We start from the raw sequence: 16,679 nt of genomic DNA on the forward strand, positions 1-16,679 counted from the left end.
AATTATCTCCAGCCAATAGAGGTCAGTTCACTTGGAGAAAATGGCTGTTTTGGCAATTGGACTCTATGGTATTGAAGTCACTCCCCTCCCCAAACCTCACCCTCATCAGGCTCTGCCCCAAAAACCTCCCATCGGTGGTGAAGAGGGACCTGGCAACCCTACCCAGCAGCTTCACATAGATATTAAAACCCTGCAGAACCCCACAGGTCAATGGCCATGGGGCAGAGCAGGACTCCCCCAACAACACCCTCTGAGACCCCCTTCAGATAGGACTCAAACCACTGTAACACGGTGTCCCCTAGCCCTAGTGCCAAGAGGCAGCTCAGTAGGATACTATGGTCAATAATATCGGAGGCCTCTGAGAGATTTGGGTTGTATTGCATTGGTAAGTTAAACCCATCACTTCATGATGGGATTATTTAGTCATAATGGGGATTATCAATGCAAAGATGGCAGCAGTGTTTTTACTATTGCTTTGTCCTGTCTTTTTTTACTTATTATTTTATTAAGTACTTGTGCTACTTTGAAAGAAATTAATCATTTGTCCAAGTGTGTTTGCAACTGCTTGTTTTTATCAGAGATAGGTGTAAGCCAGAATTGGCAGCTTTTCTTAGTGTAAATCTCTTTGAGTTCAGTCACATTGCTGTGTTAAGAGAAGTTTTCCCTTCAATGATGCAGGAAATTAGTAAGTGGGACACAAAAGGGAAAAAATATTCTCTTATTTAGAGGATTTTCATGCAGAGATCTTTTGCTGAGAAAATTCTGTTTTGTCTTAGATGTTCTGTTAAATAGTGTGTATTTTTATCTTCTGTCTACCATCTCATTGCTACTTTTCTCCTTACAGCTGTGACAGTTCTGGAGCACATGCTTGGCTTATAAGGGTTCCCAGATTCAGTCCTTGGCATCTCTTATTGAAGGATTTCAGCTGGCAAATGTTGGCAAAGACCTTTCTCTGCCCCCCAGAGATAAATCAGTTATCTGACTCAGTATAATGCAGCTTCATATGTTCTTATGTCTTCGTATGTTCCCTGCATATATTATATGTGACCAAAAGAAAAGCGGGTATTCCTGCAATTTCTTATAAAGAAGTGCCTTTATTAAGTACTTGTGCTACTTTGGGGGAGGGGCTGTGGCTCAGTGGTAGAGCATCTGCTTGGCATGCCAAAGGTCCCAGGTTCAATCCCCCGCATCTCCAGTTAAAGGGACTAGGCAAGTAGGTGATGTGAAAGACCTCTGCCTGAGACCCTGGAGAGCCACTGCCGGTCTGAGTAGACAATACTGACTTTGATGGACCAAGGTTCTGATTCTGTATAAGGCAGCTTCGTGTATTCATGTGCCTTCTATTTAGAAAATTTGCCCCAGGTAAAACAGCCTTTGCTCTCAAGGGTAATTGGAGCAAAGTTTAGCCAGAAAGCTATAAAAACCTATGGTACTGATTTAGGTCAGACTTGAGAATCTGATGCCTTGCTGAAGTGTGTGATCTGGATACTTACAGACAAGAACAGTACTTCCCTTCCAGACTCAATTCAGACTCAACATTCCCCTTTTTGCTTGCACATGTTGGCACTTTACCATATAACTTTCCTTAGGTCGTTTTCTGCAACATTTTTGAGGTTTTCTGTGGGTCAAGCTAGGTCAAGTGTACTTCATCTACTTTCTTTTAAAGAAGAACCTTGGCTTCTTAGTTTGCTGTTGCAGGCTGCCACCTTTTACTCTGAAAAGGGATGGCGTGGCACCTCCCTGTTTTGATTGCTACCAATCAATTAAGTCCAGTAACAAAATTCTCCTTCAACAAGTTGATAACATATATATTACTTTGGATCCTTGCTTAGAGTAGAAATCAAGCAAGTGCACAAAATGCTACAAGAGCTGTTTACAATTTTTTTAGTCGTGGTAGAATATGAGTGATCTAACTGATTGCAGAGAACAGAGATAAAATCATAGCTTATCTGTGGTCTCTTTGATTGGCTTAAAATAATTTCTCTATGGTTAGAATGATGGTAGGAAATATTGCACAAAGGCAGTGGTAAGAGCCTATGTGCCTTTGATTATTTAGTTATTTACTAAAAATATGGCTTGAATTTCTTTAGTTTTTTTTAAAAAGATTTAAACTTCCAGGAATGAACCGACTTGTATCTTAAGCCAGATGAGTAGAATCATACTAGCTGAAGACAACTTCCCCATCTCCACCCTATCACTTTTCTGTGCCCCATAAAATCATGCTTCTTTGCATCAGTGGACTCAAAGAAACAGTGTGGGGACAAATTAAAAGTTTACAGTGGGGAGTGGGAATTGGCAAAAATGGCCTCCTTTGCCCCACAAACAGAAAAACTGTTCTAGCAGAAGAGCAGCAGCTGTAATGATGGAAGAGCCCCATAATATCCAAGCAATACATTTTTCACATAGATGGGTGGGGCGGGACTCAGAACGGCAACCGGATCATATAAATTTGAAGTTATACCCCTCTGTATATAATGTCAGAGTTCTAGGCGACAACATCAAGGGCAACTTTGGTCTCTATATACTGTTTTGGTCCTTCAGGTCATCTGTGTAAGACAGGATTGGCCATTGTGTAAGACAGGATCCTAGACTAGATGGATTGTTGGTCTGATCTATCAGGGCACCTCTTATGTTCACAGCCTGTGATGTTATATTGATGGCAGTGGCCAGCCCTGGCCATGCATTGGCACTGTAATACTAGCAATAGGTCATGGTGAGTTGCCAATTTAATGCCAGAGTCCTGGCTTTGATGATTAGAGTGTAGTGAGAAAGCAAAGGAGGGGATAGGGGCAAGGTTCTGCCTGATTTAGATGATGATAAAGAAGAGTTGGTTTTTATATGCCAACTTTCTCTACCACTTAAGGAAGAATCAAACCGGCTTACAATCACCTTCCCTTCCCCTCCCCACAACAGACACCCTGTGAGGTAGGTGGGGCTGAGAGAGCTCTAAGAGAACGGTGGCTAGCCCAAGGTCCCCCAGCTGGCTTCATGTGTAGGAGTGGGGAATCAAACCCAGTTCACCAGATTAGAGTCCACCACTCATGTAGAGGAGTGGGGAATTAGATTAGAGTCCAAATTAGAGTCCACCGCTCTTAACCACTACCCCACACTCTGTCTCTATATATGGCATTAACTCTCAGTTCCAACACTATAAATGTATTGGTGAACATGGCTTGTTTGATTAGAGCTGTGAGCTTTTGGAGGGTGATGTAACTAAAAGATAGCAGGCATTGCAGCTGAAGTGACTTTATCATATCCATCTTGAGTTAAAACACTGGCAATAGATCTGGTTTCCTGTCCTTAACAATAGAAGTACCTGATAAACTGTCTGCTTCATAGGATAGTTGAGAGGATGGGGAAAATTTGCAAGGTTCTTAGCACACTAATGTTGTGAGTTTAACTGCATGTATTTTAAAGCAAGGCTTGGATTCATTGGGTCTTCTTTGTAAACATATTGAGAATGGGGTGCCTAGGAATGCAGTTTTGTATCTAATTACTTGCTATACTGCAATTTTAAAATCCTATAGAAATGATGAGAAAAGTGTAACAATGTGATTTCCAAAGTGAAATGTTTTAATTTTTCCAAGTGAGATATTTGAGGCATGACATTTCGTTATCTGTAGGGTGTGTTCCTACACATACATGTTTGTGAGTTTTATCTAAAACGAAGTGTGGTGATTAATCACATAATTGTGTATGTGTGTATATATAATGCAAGTATAAGTTATTTAGATAGTAGTGGGAAGGGGCAGATTGATGGCAATTTGTTAACCTTATATTAATGTAAACATCTCTGGTGCAGGATGATGCGCAGTGATATTGGATATCAAGAAAACGTTGATAACCCAAATGGATATATTCCCTGTATTTTAACTTTGCCCCCCATAGTAAAAAGATGACACTTCTAACATTCCTTCAAAAACTTGTTGCTTTATCTTGCAGTTACAGATTTTCTTGTTGATGACCAGTGTGTGATAAAGTTGCTGAAAGGATTGTGCTTAAAACACCTTGGCAAGAGTTCAGAAGCTAAAGAACATTTTGCTTACATTCATTTAAAGTAAGTGTCCCAAATAGAGAACAGTAAGAAATGCAAAGACTGCAATAATGCCATTAAGCTGCTGGAGACATTCGGAAGAGTTCCTCTCAGTAAACTGATTTCATAAGAATATTTTCAGAGTTTTAAAAAGAGTGATTCAAAATATTTTGTGTGTGTGGTTGGTGGGGAGAATGGCCTACTGAGTTTCTTTTTGAAGAAGTAATGTCTGACCTAAGCAAAGTCTGACTTGCATCATTAAATTGCATGTCTCTGGGTGTGTTGGCTGTGGACATGACATTCCAGGTGAGGCTTCAGGAATTATACGGAAGAATGCCCATGGGATATACTTCTGTTCAAAAAAATTAGATTACCATCTAATGATGCACTGAGACAATGTTGATTAATTCTTTTCAACCTCAAGTGAATTTAATATTTGGTTGTATGTGGCGCTGTTACCATTTACAAATTAGAGTACCACTGTTGTTTTACTTTTACCCTGCAGTGAAAAGAAGATAAAATATGATCATTACTTAATTCCAAATGCGCTGCTTGAACTTGCTTTATTATATCTGGATGAAGAGAGACAAGAAGAAGCAGTAAAAACACTGGAGAGAGCAAAGTAAGCCTGCTGAAACACACACACGCACAGTATTGATTATTACAGATGGATAGAGAGGAAGACAGAAGTTTAGATTCTTATTGATCTCTTGGAAGCCTCTGCTGGTCCAAGAATAAACAAGGGATCTGTTTGCTGGAAGCTGTACAAATATGTAATAAGGCAGGTCGTGCTCTGTAGGGTTTGTAATTTAAAGTAATTAAAGGTAAGAAGGAGTCATGGATGATGAAATGACTTGCCAAGAATATCACCATGACTGTGTGGCAAAAGTCAGAATATACCTTTAAAACTACATTTTCTCAATCAGGTTAATTATGTTCTGGGGTGCAATGTCTTATGCACAGATGTTTGAACTGGTAGAAAAATACCTTGTTGAAGCACCAATAAACTTGAATTCAACTATAGCAGTTGGCTGGTTCACATGTGGTGCCAATCCATGGTTTGGCCTTTGTTTTGTGCACTTCCTCCTTTCCTTGAGTACTGTAACTGCTACACTGTTTGGGGGTAGATCATAACTTGCCATTGTAACATTCTTAGCCCTGTGGAGGTCTGTCTCTCTCTCTCTCTCTCTCTCTCTCTCTCCCTCCCTCTCTCTCTCTCTCTCTCTCTCTCTCCCTCTCCCTCTCCCTCTCTCCCTCTCCCCCTCTCCCCCTCTCCCCCTCTCTCCCTCTCCCTCCCCCCCCATTAGTGTGTTTTACTGTTTTACACTCAGGATATGACAATACCTCAGCCTAGCTTTGGGTCTTGCCAAACCCAGCATGTTCCCACTGATAAATCTTCATAAACTCTCCCTCTTTCCTGGGTAACCATTTGGCTGGCTTTATGGCTGGAGGTTGCCCAGCGCTTAATGTATTTGCCTAAGGGGCTCTCATTCATAACAGCTGTTATGTCTGAACTGGTGAACTATGGTTTATGCTTGCCCAGCAAACCAGAATTGAACCCCATGATCAAACTATAACATTACTGATGGACTTGGCCACCCCTTGGCAACTCTGCTGCCATCAGGGTTGCTTAATGAAGATGCCTCCATTTTATCTGTGTACTGGTGATGCCAGGCAATGTATAATGATCCCATGATGTTGTTCTGCATGGCACAAAACAGGCAGGCAGGAAGAGGCCATATGCCTTCCCAATCTTAGACCATGACGTTGCACCATGCAGGAGATCATCAACACATACCCACAAACAACATGGATCTTTACAGACCAGAGTTTGGACCCTCTACTAGCTCAAATACAGGCAGACTACAAGCAAGCACCCTTTTGCCCAGCAGACAGTCTCACAGGAAAGGAAGGAGAGCAATTACAGTCACAATACCCAATAACCTCGATGGCCTTACCAATAAGAGGCTTGTGTACAGAACAGATGGGCTTCAGAGGAGAGTGGTTTGTTTCCCACTGTCGGGATAATAGCCTCATATAGATTGTCATAGGAACCTACCAAACAACACAACTGTATCTGTGCCCTTGTGAGGGGATATTCTTTTGCATGGGAGAGACCACGTGCACTGGAACAAGCAGCAGGAGATGCCTGGTGACTGAATGGGAATGAGTACTGCAGTAGGAGATGGTGGCTAGAGCTCTGCCTTGGAAAGATATTGAACCAATCATAGCAAGACAAAGGCTCAGGTCCTCCAGCAGCAACTAGAGCTCTGCCTTGGAAAGATATTGAACCAATCATAGCAAGACAAAGGCTCAGGTCCTCCAGCAGCAACAATAATGTCAGATGGAAAAGTGGGGGGATGATCCAGGAGAAAACCCAACTTTCTCTCTCTATAAAGCAATTCCTTATCTATGCTGGATTAGATGAAAGATGAATAATATAGGGGTCTTCGTAGTCTGCCAGAAACACAGCCCATTGCACACCCTATTCCCTCATCCCCCTTGCACCTAGGGGGTACAGCCTTACGGAGTAGAGTCAAGGGGGTCCTTCGTCAAACTAGTAGAAGTATACAAGAGGAAGAAGAGTTAGTTTTTTATACCCTGCTTTTCTCTACCTTTAAGGAGTCTCAAAGTGGCTTACAATCACCTTCCCTTCCCCTCCCCACAACAGACACCTTGTGAGGTTGGTGGGGCTGAGAGAGTTTGGAGATAACTGTGACTGGCCCAAGTCACCCAGCAGGCTTCATGTGTAGGAGTGGGGAATCCCAGTTCTCCAGATTAGAGTTCACCGCTCTTAACCACTACACCTCGCTGGCTCTTCCAGGTTCCAGGTTCTCTCCTTGAAGTCCCAGGTTTGATCCTTGGCTGTGGTCACACAAGGGAAGGGTTTGATATCCGCCCTCTCTCTTTCTAACTTACCCAGCAAAGTTGTAACCATCCCTTTGTCCCATCTAGTTATCCCATGTGCTGTTAACCCCCCCCCCCAGCCCACCCCCCACACAAATATAGATCATGGTAGCAATGCTGCTTGGTTTGTATCATGCCTATACTATCCAGAGAGCTACTGGGTGGCTGAATTGTTGAGACATCCTTCCCCACGCTTATTCATGCTCACCTCTAAATGGGAAGGCCCTGGCCAAAATATACACTCCAGGCTAGACAGGGTATTGTGATGGAGAACTCGCTTCCCCCTCTGTGTGAGTGTAGTATCAGGAAATTCTTTTTCTAGAAACCTAGAGACTCAGCACCATGTTAATTAAACAGGATCACTGAGAGAGTGAGTTCTGCAAGCAAGACCTATGTGGGGTTGCTAACTTTTCTGTTCTTGCAGGACATGAGCGGACTGGGTCAGCTGCATGATAGTGGCATCATGGGTGCATCTCTTTCCCTCCATCCCCATGCTGAGTACTATTACACAATTGTCTTTCATACTCCATAGGAAGGTATGGGAACAGTGCAGTAGGGCAGAGAAGTATAGTGGAGGCTACTGCTGCCCTTGCCTTGCTTGTGGGTTATATGATGTAGTGGTGAGAAGCACATTTGCCTATGTGAGTGAAGGAGAGTCACCTACTGAGTATAGAGGGCACAAAGAAGATCTAGGGAGTATACTGAGTAAAGTTAGCAGCCTGGACAAGACAGTACATGCATCTGGTACTTATTGGGTGACTGGGTACTCAACTCTGGATATTACCATGGATATTTCTATCTTGTACAGAATGTCGTCTATCCTGTTTAAATTATAAAAGTTGCTAGTTCTGGCTTAATTGGGAAGTTTTTTGTTGTGTTACACTGTAGAATATCTGGTCACAATAGCTAGCATGAACAGGATCCTACCTCTGCTTTTGTATCACCTTTAAATTGGGACAAAGTTACTTGCCAAATAACGTTATTCAGATTAGGAGAGGCTATACCTTGGGAGCATTTTGTAATGAATTAATTAAGCACACGGAGGAGTTAATTAGTGTCAGTGGAGGAAAATTTACCTCTTTCTCTCTGTCTCTCAGAAAACTGGACTTTTTAGTAGAAAGAATTAGAGTGAACAGGGCCTAGTTATCTTGCTGTGTGTATGAACGTTATGGAGTATGTCCCCTTTTAGAGAGCATAGTGATTACTGATCCATCTCTGTATAACAAAGAGTTCCACTGGACAATTTTCAAAGATGTTGTGTAAGATAGACATTACTGACAGCTCCCAGAGAATAGTACAGCATGTAGTGGAGATGCTGCTGTAATACCCCCCTCTTCTCTGTTTTTGTGTATATTTTTTTCCTCCGAGAGTTTTCTCCACGGTAAAGAAAAATTGTCAGTGTTAATATCTATCCTAAGCTTGGGTCCTGAATTCATTTGACAAAAATGATGTCCTTTTAGCCACTAGAGAGAGAACAGGTGGTGGAAACGGAGAATTGCAGACTCCAGCACATAAGCCACAGTTGGGGAAATGTGAGCACACTGACTCTTTAATGATGCTTGCTTCTGTGTGACCTAAATTCACAAATAGGACTAGTGAGAGACTCTGTAGTAGGAGAGAAGGCAATAAACCAGCCCTAAGCATGCATCCACCTCCTCTTTCCATGTTCTAAAATTTACAGGAGCGATCCAGATGCATTATTTTCATAGTGCTTGTGGGTTGAAACATAGTGGCTTCGTTTATTTTTCTTCTGCTCAATACTGTACTATTCCCCCCATAATTTTGGAATGAGAACACAGAGGGGTTCCTTTTCTACTTAAATACCCTTCTTGCCTGATGCATAGGGTGGCCATGTCCCTCTTCACTACCGGTGGGAGGTTTTTGGGTCAGAACCTGAGGAGGGCGGGGGTTGGAGAGGGGAGGGACTTCAAGGCCATAGAGTCCAATTGCCAAAACGGCCATTTTCTCCAGGTGAACTGATCTCTATCAGCTGGAGATCAATTGTAGTAGCAGGAGATCTCCAGCTAGTAACTGAAGGTTGGCTAATCTCCTGTTTAGAAATAATATCTCAACACGCAGCCACTTATAAACCTTTTGTTATTTTTTATATTTTTCTCATGCCTTCATTAGTAAATAGTACCAGTCAACAATGCTATTATAACCACGATCACAAATCCTAAACAAAATTTATAACTCATACAAGTCTGTTACAATAATAGAGACTGTCCACAATTTTCTCATATGTCCATTTCCCAAGAAGGAATCATGCCGACGCTATGGTCCTCCGTGCCATATTGCAATGTATTTTCTGAAAGTCAGCTGCTTGTGGCTCACCTATAGGATTCCTTTTTCCAAAGCCGTCCCTCAGTTCGTTTCCAAACGTCACTGCGGTGGGTATAATAATCCAATGCAATATGACAAGCAACCGGTTATGCCTTGTTTTGCTAGTGCTCGCTTCCTCATATATATTGTATTGTTTCATCTATAAATATAATTTCACATTTATATAATATCTCAAATTCAGTTGCTACAAAATTATACAAAATTATTACAATTAATCCTGCTTACCCGATCACAATTTCGTGATTCAAAGTTCCATGTCATTTAGCCTTGTAAGCCCTTTAGGCTACTAAAAATGTCTACCTTATTATAAAGATCACAAAGCATATGACAGGTGTGTTCATTTAGCTATTCTTATAAAAGGTAAGTATTCTGATAAACTTAACGCTCAAAGTCTAACTAACCTCTATGATCTACCCCTGTTATATCATAATATGCCCCATTTTATTGCAGGTGTATACATAAATGTGTCAAACCCACTATAAACAGGTAAAATTTTTATTACAATTAAACCTTCTAACCTGTCCCTGTTATATTATAATTATGTATTCCTTTTGTTATTTCCAGATACTTCCATTTATACACCCATTCAACTACAAAATCAGGTAAGTATATTACAGAATATAATATTTATGTTATACCAACTATAATCATTTCAGGTGAACATATTCATATTGTTAACCAATTACAAAAAACAGGCAAGATCTAAGGAAGAATTCAGTCTAAATGGTTGGACCGAGTTAAACATATGGATAAAACGCGCCTCCTGCTGGCACAACACTCTCTCTACATCAGTATGTAATTCCTTATGTAACTGCCAAATGGCAAAAAACTGTAGGTCTGTATCTTTATGTCCCTTCTCCACAAAATGCGAGACCATGGGGGCCTCCAAATTTTGATTGCGTATGCGGGAGCGATGTGCACCTATCCTGTATTTTAGGGATCTGGATGTTTTACCTACCTAAATCAAATTACACACATATTTGATTATGTAAATGACCCACTTTGAAGAACAATTAGTAAAAGATTTCAAGACAAAATGAAAACCTGTTTGACTGTTTGAAATGATTATAGTTGGTATAACATAAATATTATATTCTGTAATATACTTACCTGATTTTGTAGTTGAATGGGTGTATAAATGGAAGTATCTGGAAATAACAAAAGGAATACATAATTATAATATAACAGGGACAGGTTAGAAGGTTTAATTGTAATAAAAAAATTTACCTGTTTATAGTGGGTTTGACACATTTATATATACACCTGCAATAAAATGGGGCATATTATGATATAACAGGGGTAGATCATAGAGGTTAGTTAGACTTTGAGCGTTAAGTTTATCAGAATACTTACCTTTTATAAGAATAGCTAAATGAACACACCTGTCATATGCTTTGTGATCTTTATAATAAAGTAGACACTTTTAGTAGCCTAAAGGGCTTACAAGGCTAAATGACATGGAACTTTGAATCACGAAATTGTGATCGGGTAAGCAGGATTAATTGTAATAATTTTGTATAATTTTGTAGCAACTGAATTTGAGATATTATATAAATGTGAAATTATATTTATAGATGAAACAATACAATATATATGAGGAAGCGAGCACTAGCGAAACAAGGCATAACCGGTTGCTTGTCATATTGCATTGGATTATTATACCCACCGCAGTGACGTTTGGAAACGAACTGAGGGACGGCTTTGGAAAAAGGAATCCTTTAGGTGAGCCACAAGCAGCTGACTTTCAGAAAATACATTGCAATACGGCACGGAGGACCATAGCGTCGGCATGATTCCTTCTTGGGAAATGGACATATGAGAAAATTGTGGACAGTATATCAACTCTGTCTCTATTATTGTAACAGACTTGTATGAGTTATAAGTTTTGTTTAGGATTTGTGATCGTGATTATAATAGCATTGTTGACTGGTACTATTTACTAATGAAGGCATGAGAAAAATATAAAAAATAACAAAAGGTTTATAAGTGGCTGCGTGTTGAGATATTATTTCTAAACAGCAGATTAGCCAGCACTTATATACAACACGCTCTTACTTAATAGTAACTGGAGGTTGGCAACCCTACCGATGCAATATATAAAACAACTTGCTATATGGGAATGTGTGTCCACTTGCTGTATGCGTAGGATGCAGTGATGTGAAGGCCCACCCATCTAGAAAAAAAGAGATAGTTCTGCTTTTCTCAAATAGCTTGATTTAACGCATAGCAGAAAATAAAATTCCAGGACTCTGCAGGTTAAATAACTGTGTTTCACTGAATGTGCCACTGGGACCTTCTTCTTGGCTCTGCTAGTTGGCAGCCTTTGTATTGTCATTGAGTGTCCAGTCCTGTGAATGACTGTGCTTTCAGTAAATCCATGCGGCATGTCCTCTGGCTTCAATATTTCTTTGGCATTTGTTTCAGAATGCTTTCTCTCTTGCTTGCATTCTCCCTAGTGCTGCCTTTTGTTTATTTGCTCAATCCTTATTTTTGTAAATTCAGTAAAGAAGTTGAAGACAAGGGGAAAAAATGCATTCATTGCTGAAACCCAGGGCATGCAGGCAAATATATTAATCGTTTGTGAATGGGCTGATACTTTTAAAAGGTCATATTTGTTTTTCGTAGTACTTGTACGTAAATGAACAGTAGCTATGCAGGAACCTAGCTTTTGTCATTCACTGTTGTGGTTCTTGCCTAAGAAATTGTTCCAATAAATTGTGGTCCAAGTAATAAAGAAAGCAGACCAGAACCTTGAAGCGAAGCCTCTCCTTCCCTACAGCACGGTCTAGAGCAATGTGTCATAGCGTTAACATGTTAAAAAGTTCTCTGTCTGGCATTGACTGGCATGGGTAGGGTGATTCTGATGCTGCATTATGTCCCAAGTAGGGTTACCAACCCCCCGGTCGGGCCTGGAGCTCTCCCAGAATTATGGAGGAAATTGCAGCTTTGGCTATGTTAAGTCCGCGTGGGGAGGACACATGAGGTCGAGAAGGAGTTCCAAAAACAACGCTTTATTGTAGTACAGAACAGAACTGAGGAACTGAGTGCAAATGACCCTGCTTATATGTCCCTCTGGCCGCCCGCGGCCACTCCCCCCGATCCGTGATAGTGGGGAAACAACCCCGGGTCGCCAATGGCGTGTGCCGGCTTAGGGCCAATGGCATGTGCCGGTTTGGGCCAATGGCACGTGCAGGGGTTAGGATCCTTCACCCGGGACTCAAGCTCCTAAGTTTCCCCCTGCATATTGCCTATGTACATACACAACACCCCTCCCCGCTAAGTCCGAGCAGTGCACGAGCACACATGGTCTCTGAGGTAACTCGGCCGCGATAGTGTGTGCTGGGAGCGGCGTGGCGCTGGAACAGGTGGTGCCAGTTGATCCGCGGCTGCTGGGCTGTCGTTGCTCGCGGCGGCAGGGTCTTCCTCTGTTCCGTTGTTGGGCAGGGCGACGGAGAACAGGCGTGCCGTGAGGGCTCAGGAGTCTCGGCGGCGGCTTGTTCAGGGGCGCTGGGAAGCTGGGTAGGTTCTGGAGCGGAGTCGCGGTCAGGCAAGTCTGCTGGGCGGCGGCGCAGCTGGTTGATGTGCCACCGCAAGACTCGCCCGTCCGGAGTGGAGACACTGTAGGAAACCGGGCCGGTTGGTTCCTGGACTGTGGCTGGGATCCAGGCCGGGCCCGCGCCGTAGTTCCGGGCGTAGACCGGGTCTTCCTGTTCCACGGTTCTCGGGACAGCGGGGCAGAGCTGGCAGGGCTTCTCCAGAGTGAAGTCAGGGTGCTGACGGTCGAGTAGTCCTTTCGGCCGGCGACCCATTAGGAGTTCGGCAGGGCTTTGGCCGTTGCAGAGTGGAGTGTGATGTGCTGCATCAGCAAGAAGTCTGCCAGCCACGCATCCCAGTCCCCGTGGACAATTCGCCGCGACGCGTCTTTGGTCGTCTCCTGGCAGGGTTGGCAACAGCTTACCCACTCTTCTACCACGGCATCGATGCTCAGCCACCAGATGTAGCTTAATGCTAGCGCCTTCATCCAGACGATTCCCAGGTGGCTGGCATGCAGCGCCTCCAGGACTCGTGTGCGGAGTTTGAGCGGAATGATGACACGGCTTCCCCAGAGCAGGCCCCCCTTGTGGATCGAAGGTTCGTGCTGCCGGTTGGCGAAGGGCTTGAATTCTTCCCCCGGCCGAGCCGCAGGCCACCCCTTCCCCACCCAGTTGGGGACACGGGTGAGGGTGCGATCCTTCGCGGTGTGCGCGGCGACGTCCGAGGCATGAAGAGGCGGCTCTGGCGGGGACTCAAGCAGGACGTTGTACGCCGGGGACGGGTCGGGGTCTGCCCCCTCGAGAGGCAAACGGCCGATAGACTTCCCAGGGCGGTGCGTGAGGAGGAAGTCATATGCATTCAAGAAGATGGACCAGCGGAGCATACAAGGCGACAGGATTTGCAGAGTCTGCCAGTCGGGAACGAAGAGGCCCAGGAGTGGCTTGTGGTCGGTGTCAAACTTGAACGGCTGGCCGTAGACATAATCGTGAAACTTCTTCTGGCCGGCCACGCCGGCGAGGGCCTCCCGGTCTATCTGAGCGTAGTTGCGCTCTGCAGGAGATAGGGTCTGGGAGTAGAAGGCGATCGGCGCCTCCCGCCCGACTGGCATCCGGTGGTTGAGGACTGCGCCGATGCCGTAGGGTGAGGCATCGCAGGCCAGCACAACCAGCAGCCGCTCGTCAAAGTATATGAGCAGGCTGGAGGACGACAGGAAGCCCTTGGTGGCCTCGAACGCCTGCTGCTGCGGCGTGCCCCAGGACCACGGGGTGGACTTTCCAGGAGGTGGTGAAGCGGCTTTGCAACCAACGCCTTGTTGGGCAAAAAGGCGTGGTAGAAGTTCAATAGTCCGAGAAATGACTGGAGCTCCTTCTTGCACTGGGGCGGGGGGGGGGGGGCGCACAGTGGATGGCCTTGATCTTGTCGGGCGCTAAAATTATTAAACTGAGGCTATTGTACTTAGGTCATATTGTGTGAAGACGAGACTCACTGGAAAAGACAATAATACTAAGAAAAGTGGAAGGCAGCAGGAAAAGACTTCTAGGGAGAGTTCGCCCTGACCTGGATGGCCCAGGCTAGCCTGATCTCGTCAGATCTCAGAAGCTAAGCAGGGTCAGCCCTGGTTAGTACTTGGATGGGAGACCACCAAGGGATACCAGGGTTGCTGTGCAGAGGAAGGCACTGGCAAACCACCTCTGTGAGTCTCTTGCCATGAAAACCCCCATAAGGGGTCGCCATGAGTCGGCTGTGACTTGACGGCACTTTACACACACACACAGGGAGAGTTCAGGCTTGATTTGATCTAGAATCCACTGATTTGTCTTTTTGGTGGCCCATGGTATCCATAAAACTCTCCTCCATAAATACAGAGTTAAAAAAAATGGGGACTAGAATTCAAGGGTCAGAGCTTGTTGACATTATGGATACTTTTAATAGCTAGCATAGGCTCAGCATTTTGTTTGGGGGGGTAGGATGTAGGTCTTCAGATGCATTTTCCCTGGTAAGTGGCAGGCATTAGGACTACAAATAAACTAACAAAGAGCTGCATTGTTCTACTAATGGTCTCTTATTTTTTCAAAGGTTGCAACAAAGGAGTAAATAAAGTTCAGTTTTTTTTCTTGCTCTCTTAAAATTGGTCTGTTGAGTATAACCAAGAGGATGGCAAAGTGCTGTTGATGTGTGCCTATCACATTGTGTCTCCTTTGTTTTAGGCAAAATTACAAGAATTATTCCATGGAAACAAGAACACATTTCCGAATTCAAGCTGCTTTGCACCAAGCCAGATCCCCCCCAGAAAATGGAGTTAATTCTGTAGCTCCAGTGGTGTCATAATATTACCTTTTTTAAGAAGTCATGTTTGTATGTAAACTTTCATGCCAGATCATTTGTGGCAATACTTTTAAGATACCTCCCCACTGTTTTTTCTTTCTTTCACATTTTAAGCAAAGAATGTATTTAATTTAAAAATGCTTCCTCCCAAAAATTAAGTTGGCAGTAGACCAATTCATAAGGACAACTGCTAATAGCTAGTTTTGTGTCAGGTATGTTTCCAAGCGTACATTATATTTTTTGCGGGCAGTACTGTAAATATTTTATTTATTTATTTGTAAACTGGGGAACCCATTTTTCTGCAAACTAAATAATAATGGCAATAACCAAATCACAACTTTACTGATTTATGCTGGAATATAAATGTTCTGATCAGTTGTTTTTAGCTTCTCTTCTCTTTACCAGCTTTCCTTTTCAGTAATATTTGAGCTGCTAACAAAATGCCCATTCAGACAAAAGACTTCTCTGCATGATGCAGGTTCTATGCCCGTTTTGAAGGAAGCTAGCAATGATTTCATATACACCAATGAGTAAGTTAAAATAGCCAAAGAACCATAGTGAATAAGCCTGAATTGCTATCTGGAGAAAAAGCCATATGTAGAACATGTGAGAAGAAGAATTGGCTGCAACACATACATTGCAACAAACCATTAAAGGAATGTTCCTTGTTGAGCTTGCATGCTCCCTCCGTATTCCTCCCTCCCTATCTCAAAAGTTAAGAACTTTCACTTGTGCAGTAAACATGGATTAAAGTTTCATCCAGAGCGCAAACTATGGCTGTCTTGTAAACTAGGATTCCAAAGATTATACCGTCGGTTGGAATCCTGGTTGGGGTTGAGAGAACAGATGGTAAGGTTTTATCCAGCTCTTGTTTTCCTCTGGCAGGAGAACTTTTTCTGATTTCCCCCTCCCATTGCAAGCCCCCATATTGCACCCAGCAGTGTTCCTGAAGGTTTTCTGAATCCTGTGTGGAGTGTTCTAGGGTATGTGTAGTGGGAAGTGTAGGTTGTAGTGGGAAGGCTGGTGTAACAGATCTACTCTATGGATCCCTGTGTTTCTCTGCCCCAGCTGTGTTTCCTGTGTGCTCCAGCCCTCTTGGACCACAGAGGTGCATCCTTGGTTGTTCACTTGCCACCACCTGCTGAAACTGGTTTGTAATGCAGACGGTTCTAAGTCATCCTATAAGTCACTCAAACTTATGCCTAAGTGAGACAGAGACACTGTGGTGTCTCGGCTTAAAAAGCAATTGACTTGTGGGAAAGATAAAGTCTCTCCCAGTCAGAGTACCTAATTATAAGGGCTGTCAAAAAAAAAAATTCGGTACAGTTCGGATTCGGCCGAATTTGACCCTTGTGGGTTCGGAACGTGCCGAAGTCCGAACTCCCCCGCTTCGGATCCCAGCTGGGAGGCGCAGATCAGTTTAAAGGGCAGCCCGCCCCCCTTCAGCGGGCTCCGCTGGAGAGGCTCGGGCTGTCCTTTAAACTGATCTGCGCCTCCCGGCCGGGAGGCACAGATCAGTTTAAAGGGCAGCCCGCCC

General features: G+C 43.6%; 1 protein-coding gene across 1 annotated transcript in view; it reads left to right on the forward strand.

Moving 5' to 3' along the window:
- Positions 1–15,145, forward strand: part of TTC39A (tetratricopeptide repeat domain 39A) — a 48,498-nt gene extending 33,353 nt beyond the window's left edge. The window contains exons 16-18 of the mRNA XM_056844778.1: positions 3,943–4,057; positions 4,539–4,655; positions 15,025–15,145. Coding sequence (XP_056700756.1) covers positions 3,943–4,057; positions 4,539–4,655; positions 15,025–15,145 — 353 coding nt within the window. The remainder of the gene's footprint in view (positions 1–3,942; positions 4,058–4,538; positions 4,656–15,024) is intronic.
- Positions 15,146–16,679: the final 1,534 nt, after the last annotated feature.

This window comes from Euleptes europaea, chromosome 2, assembly GCF_029931775.1.
Source record: "Euleptes europaea isolate rEulEur1 chromosome 2, rEulEur1.hap1, whole genome shotgun sequence".
In the NCBI taxonomy this organism is placed as follows: domain Eukaryota; kingdom Metazoa; phylum Chordata; class Lepidosauria; order Squamata; family Sphaerodactylidae; genus Euleptes; species Euleptes europaea.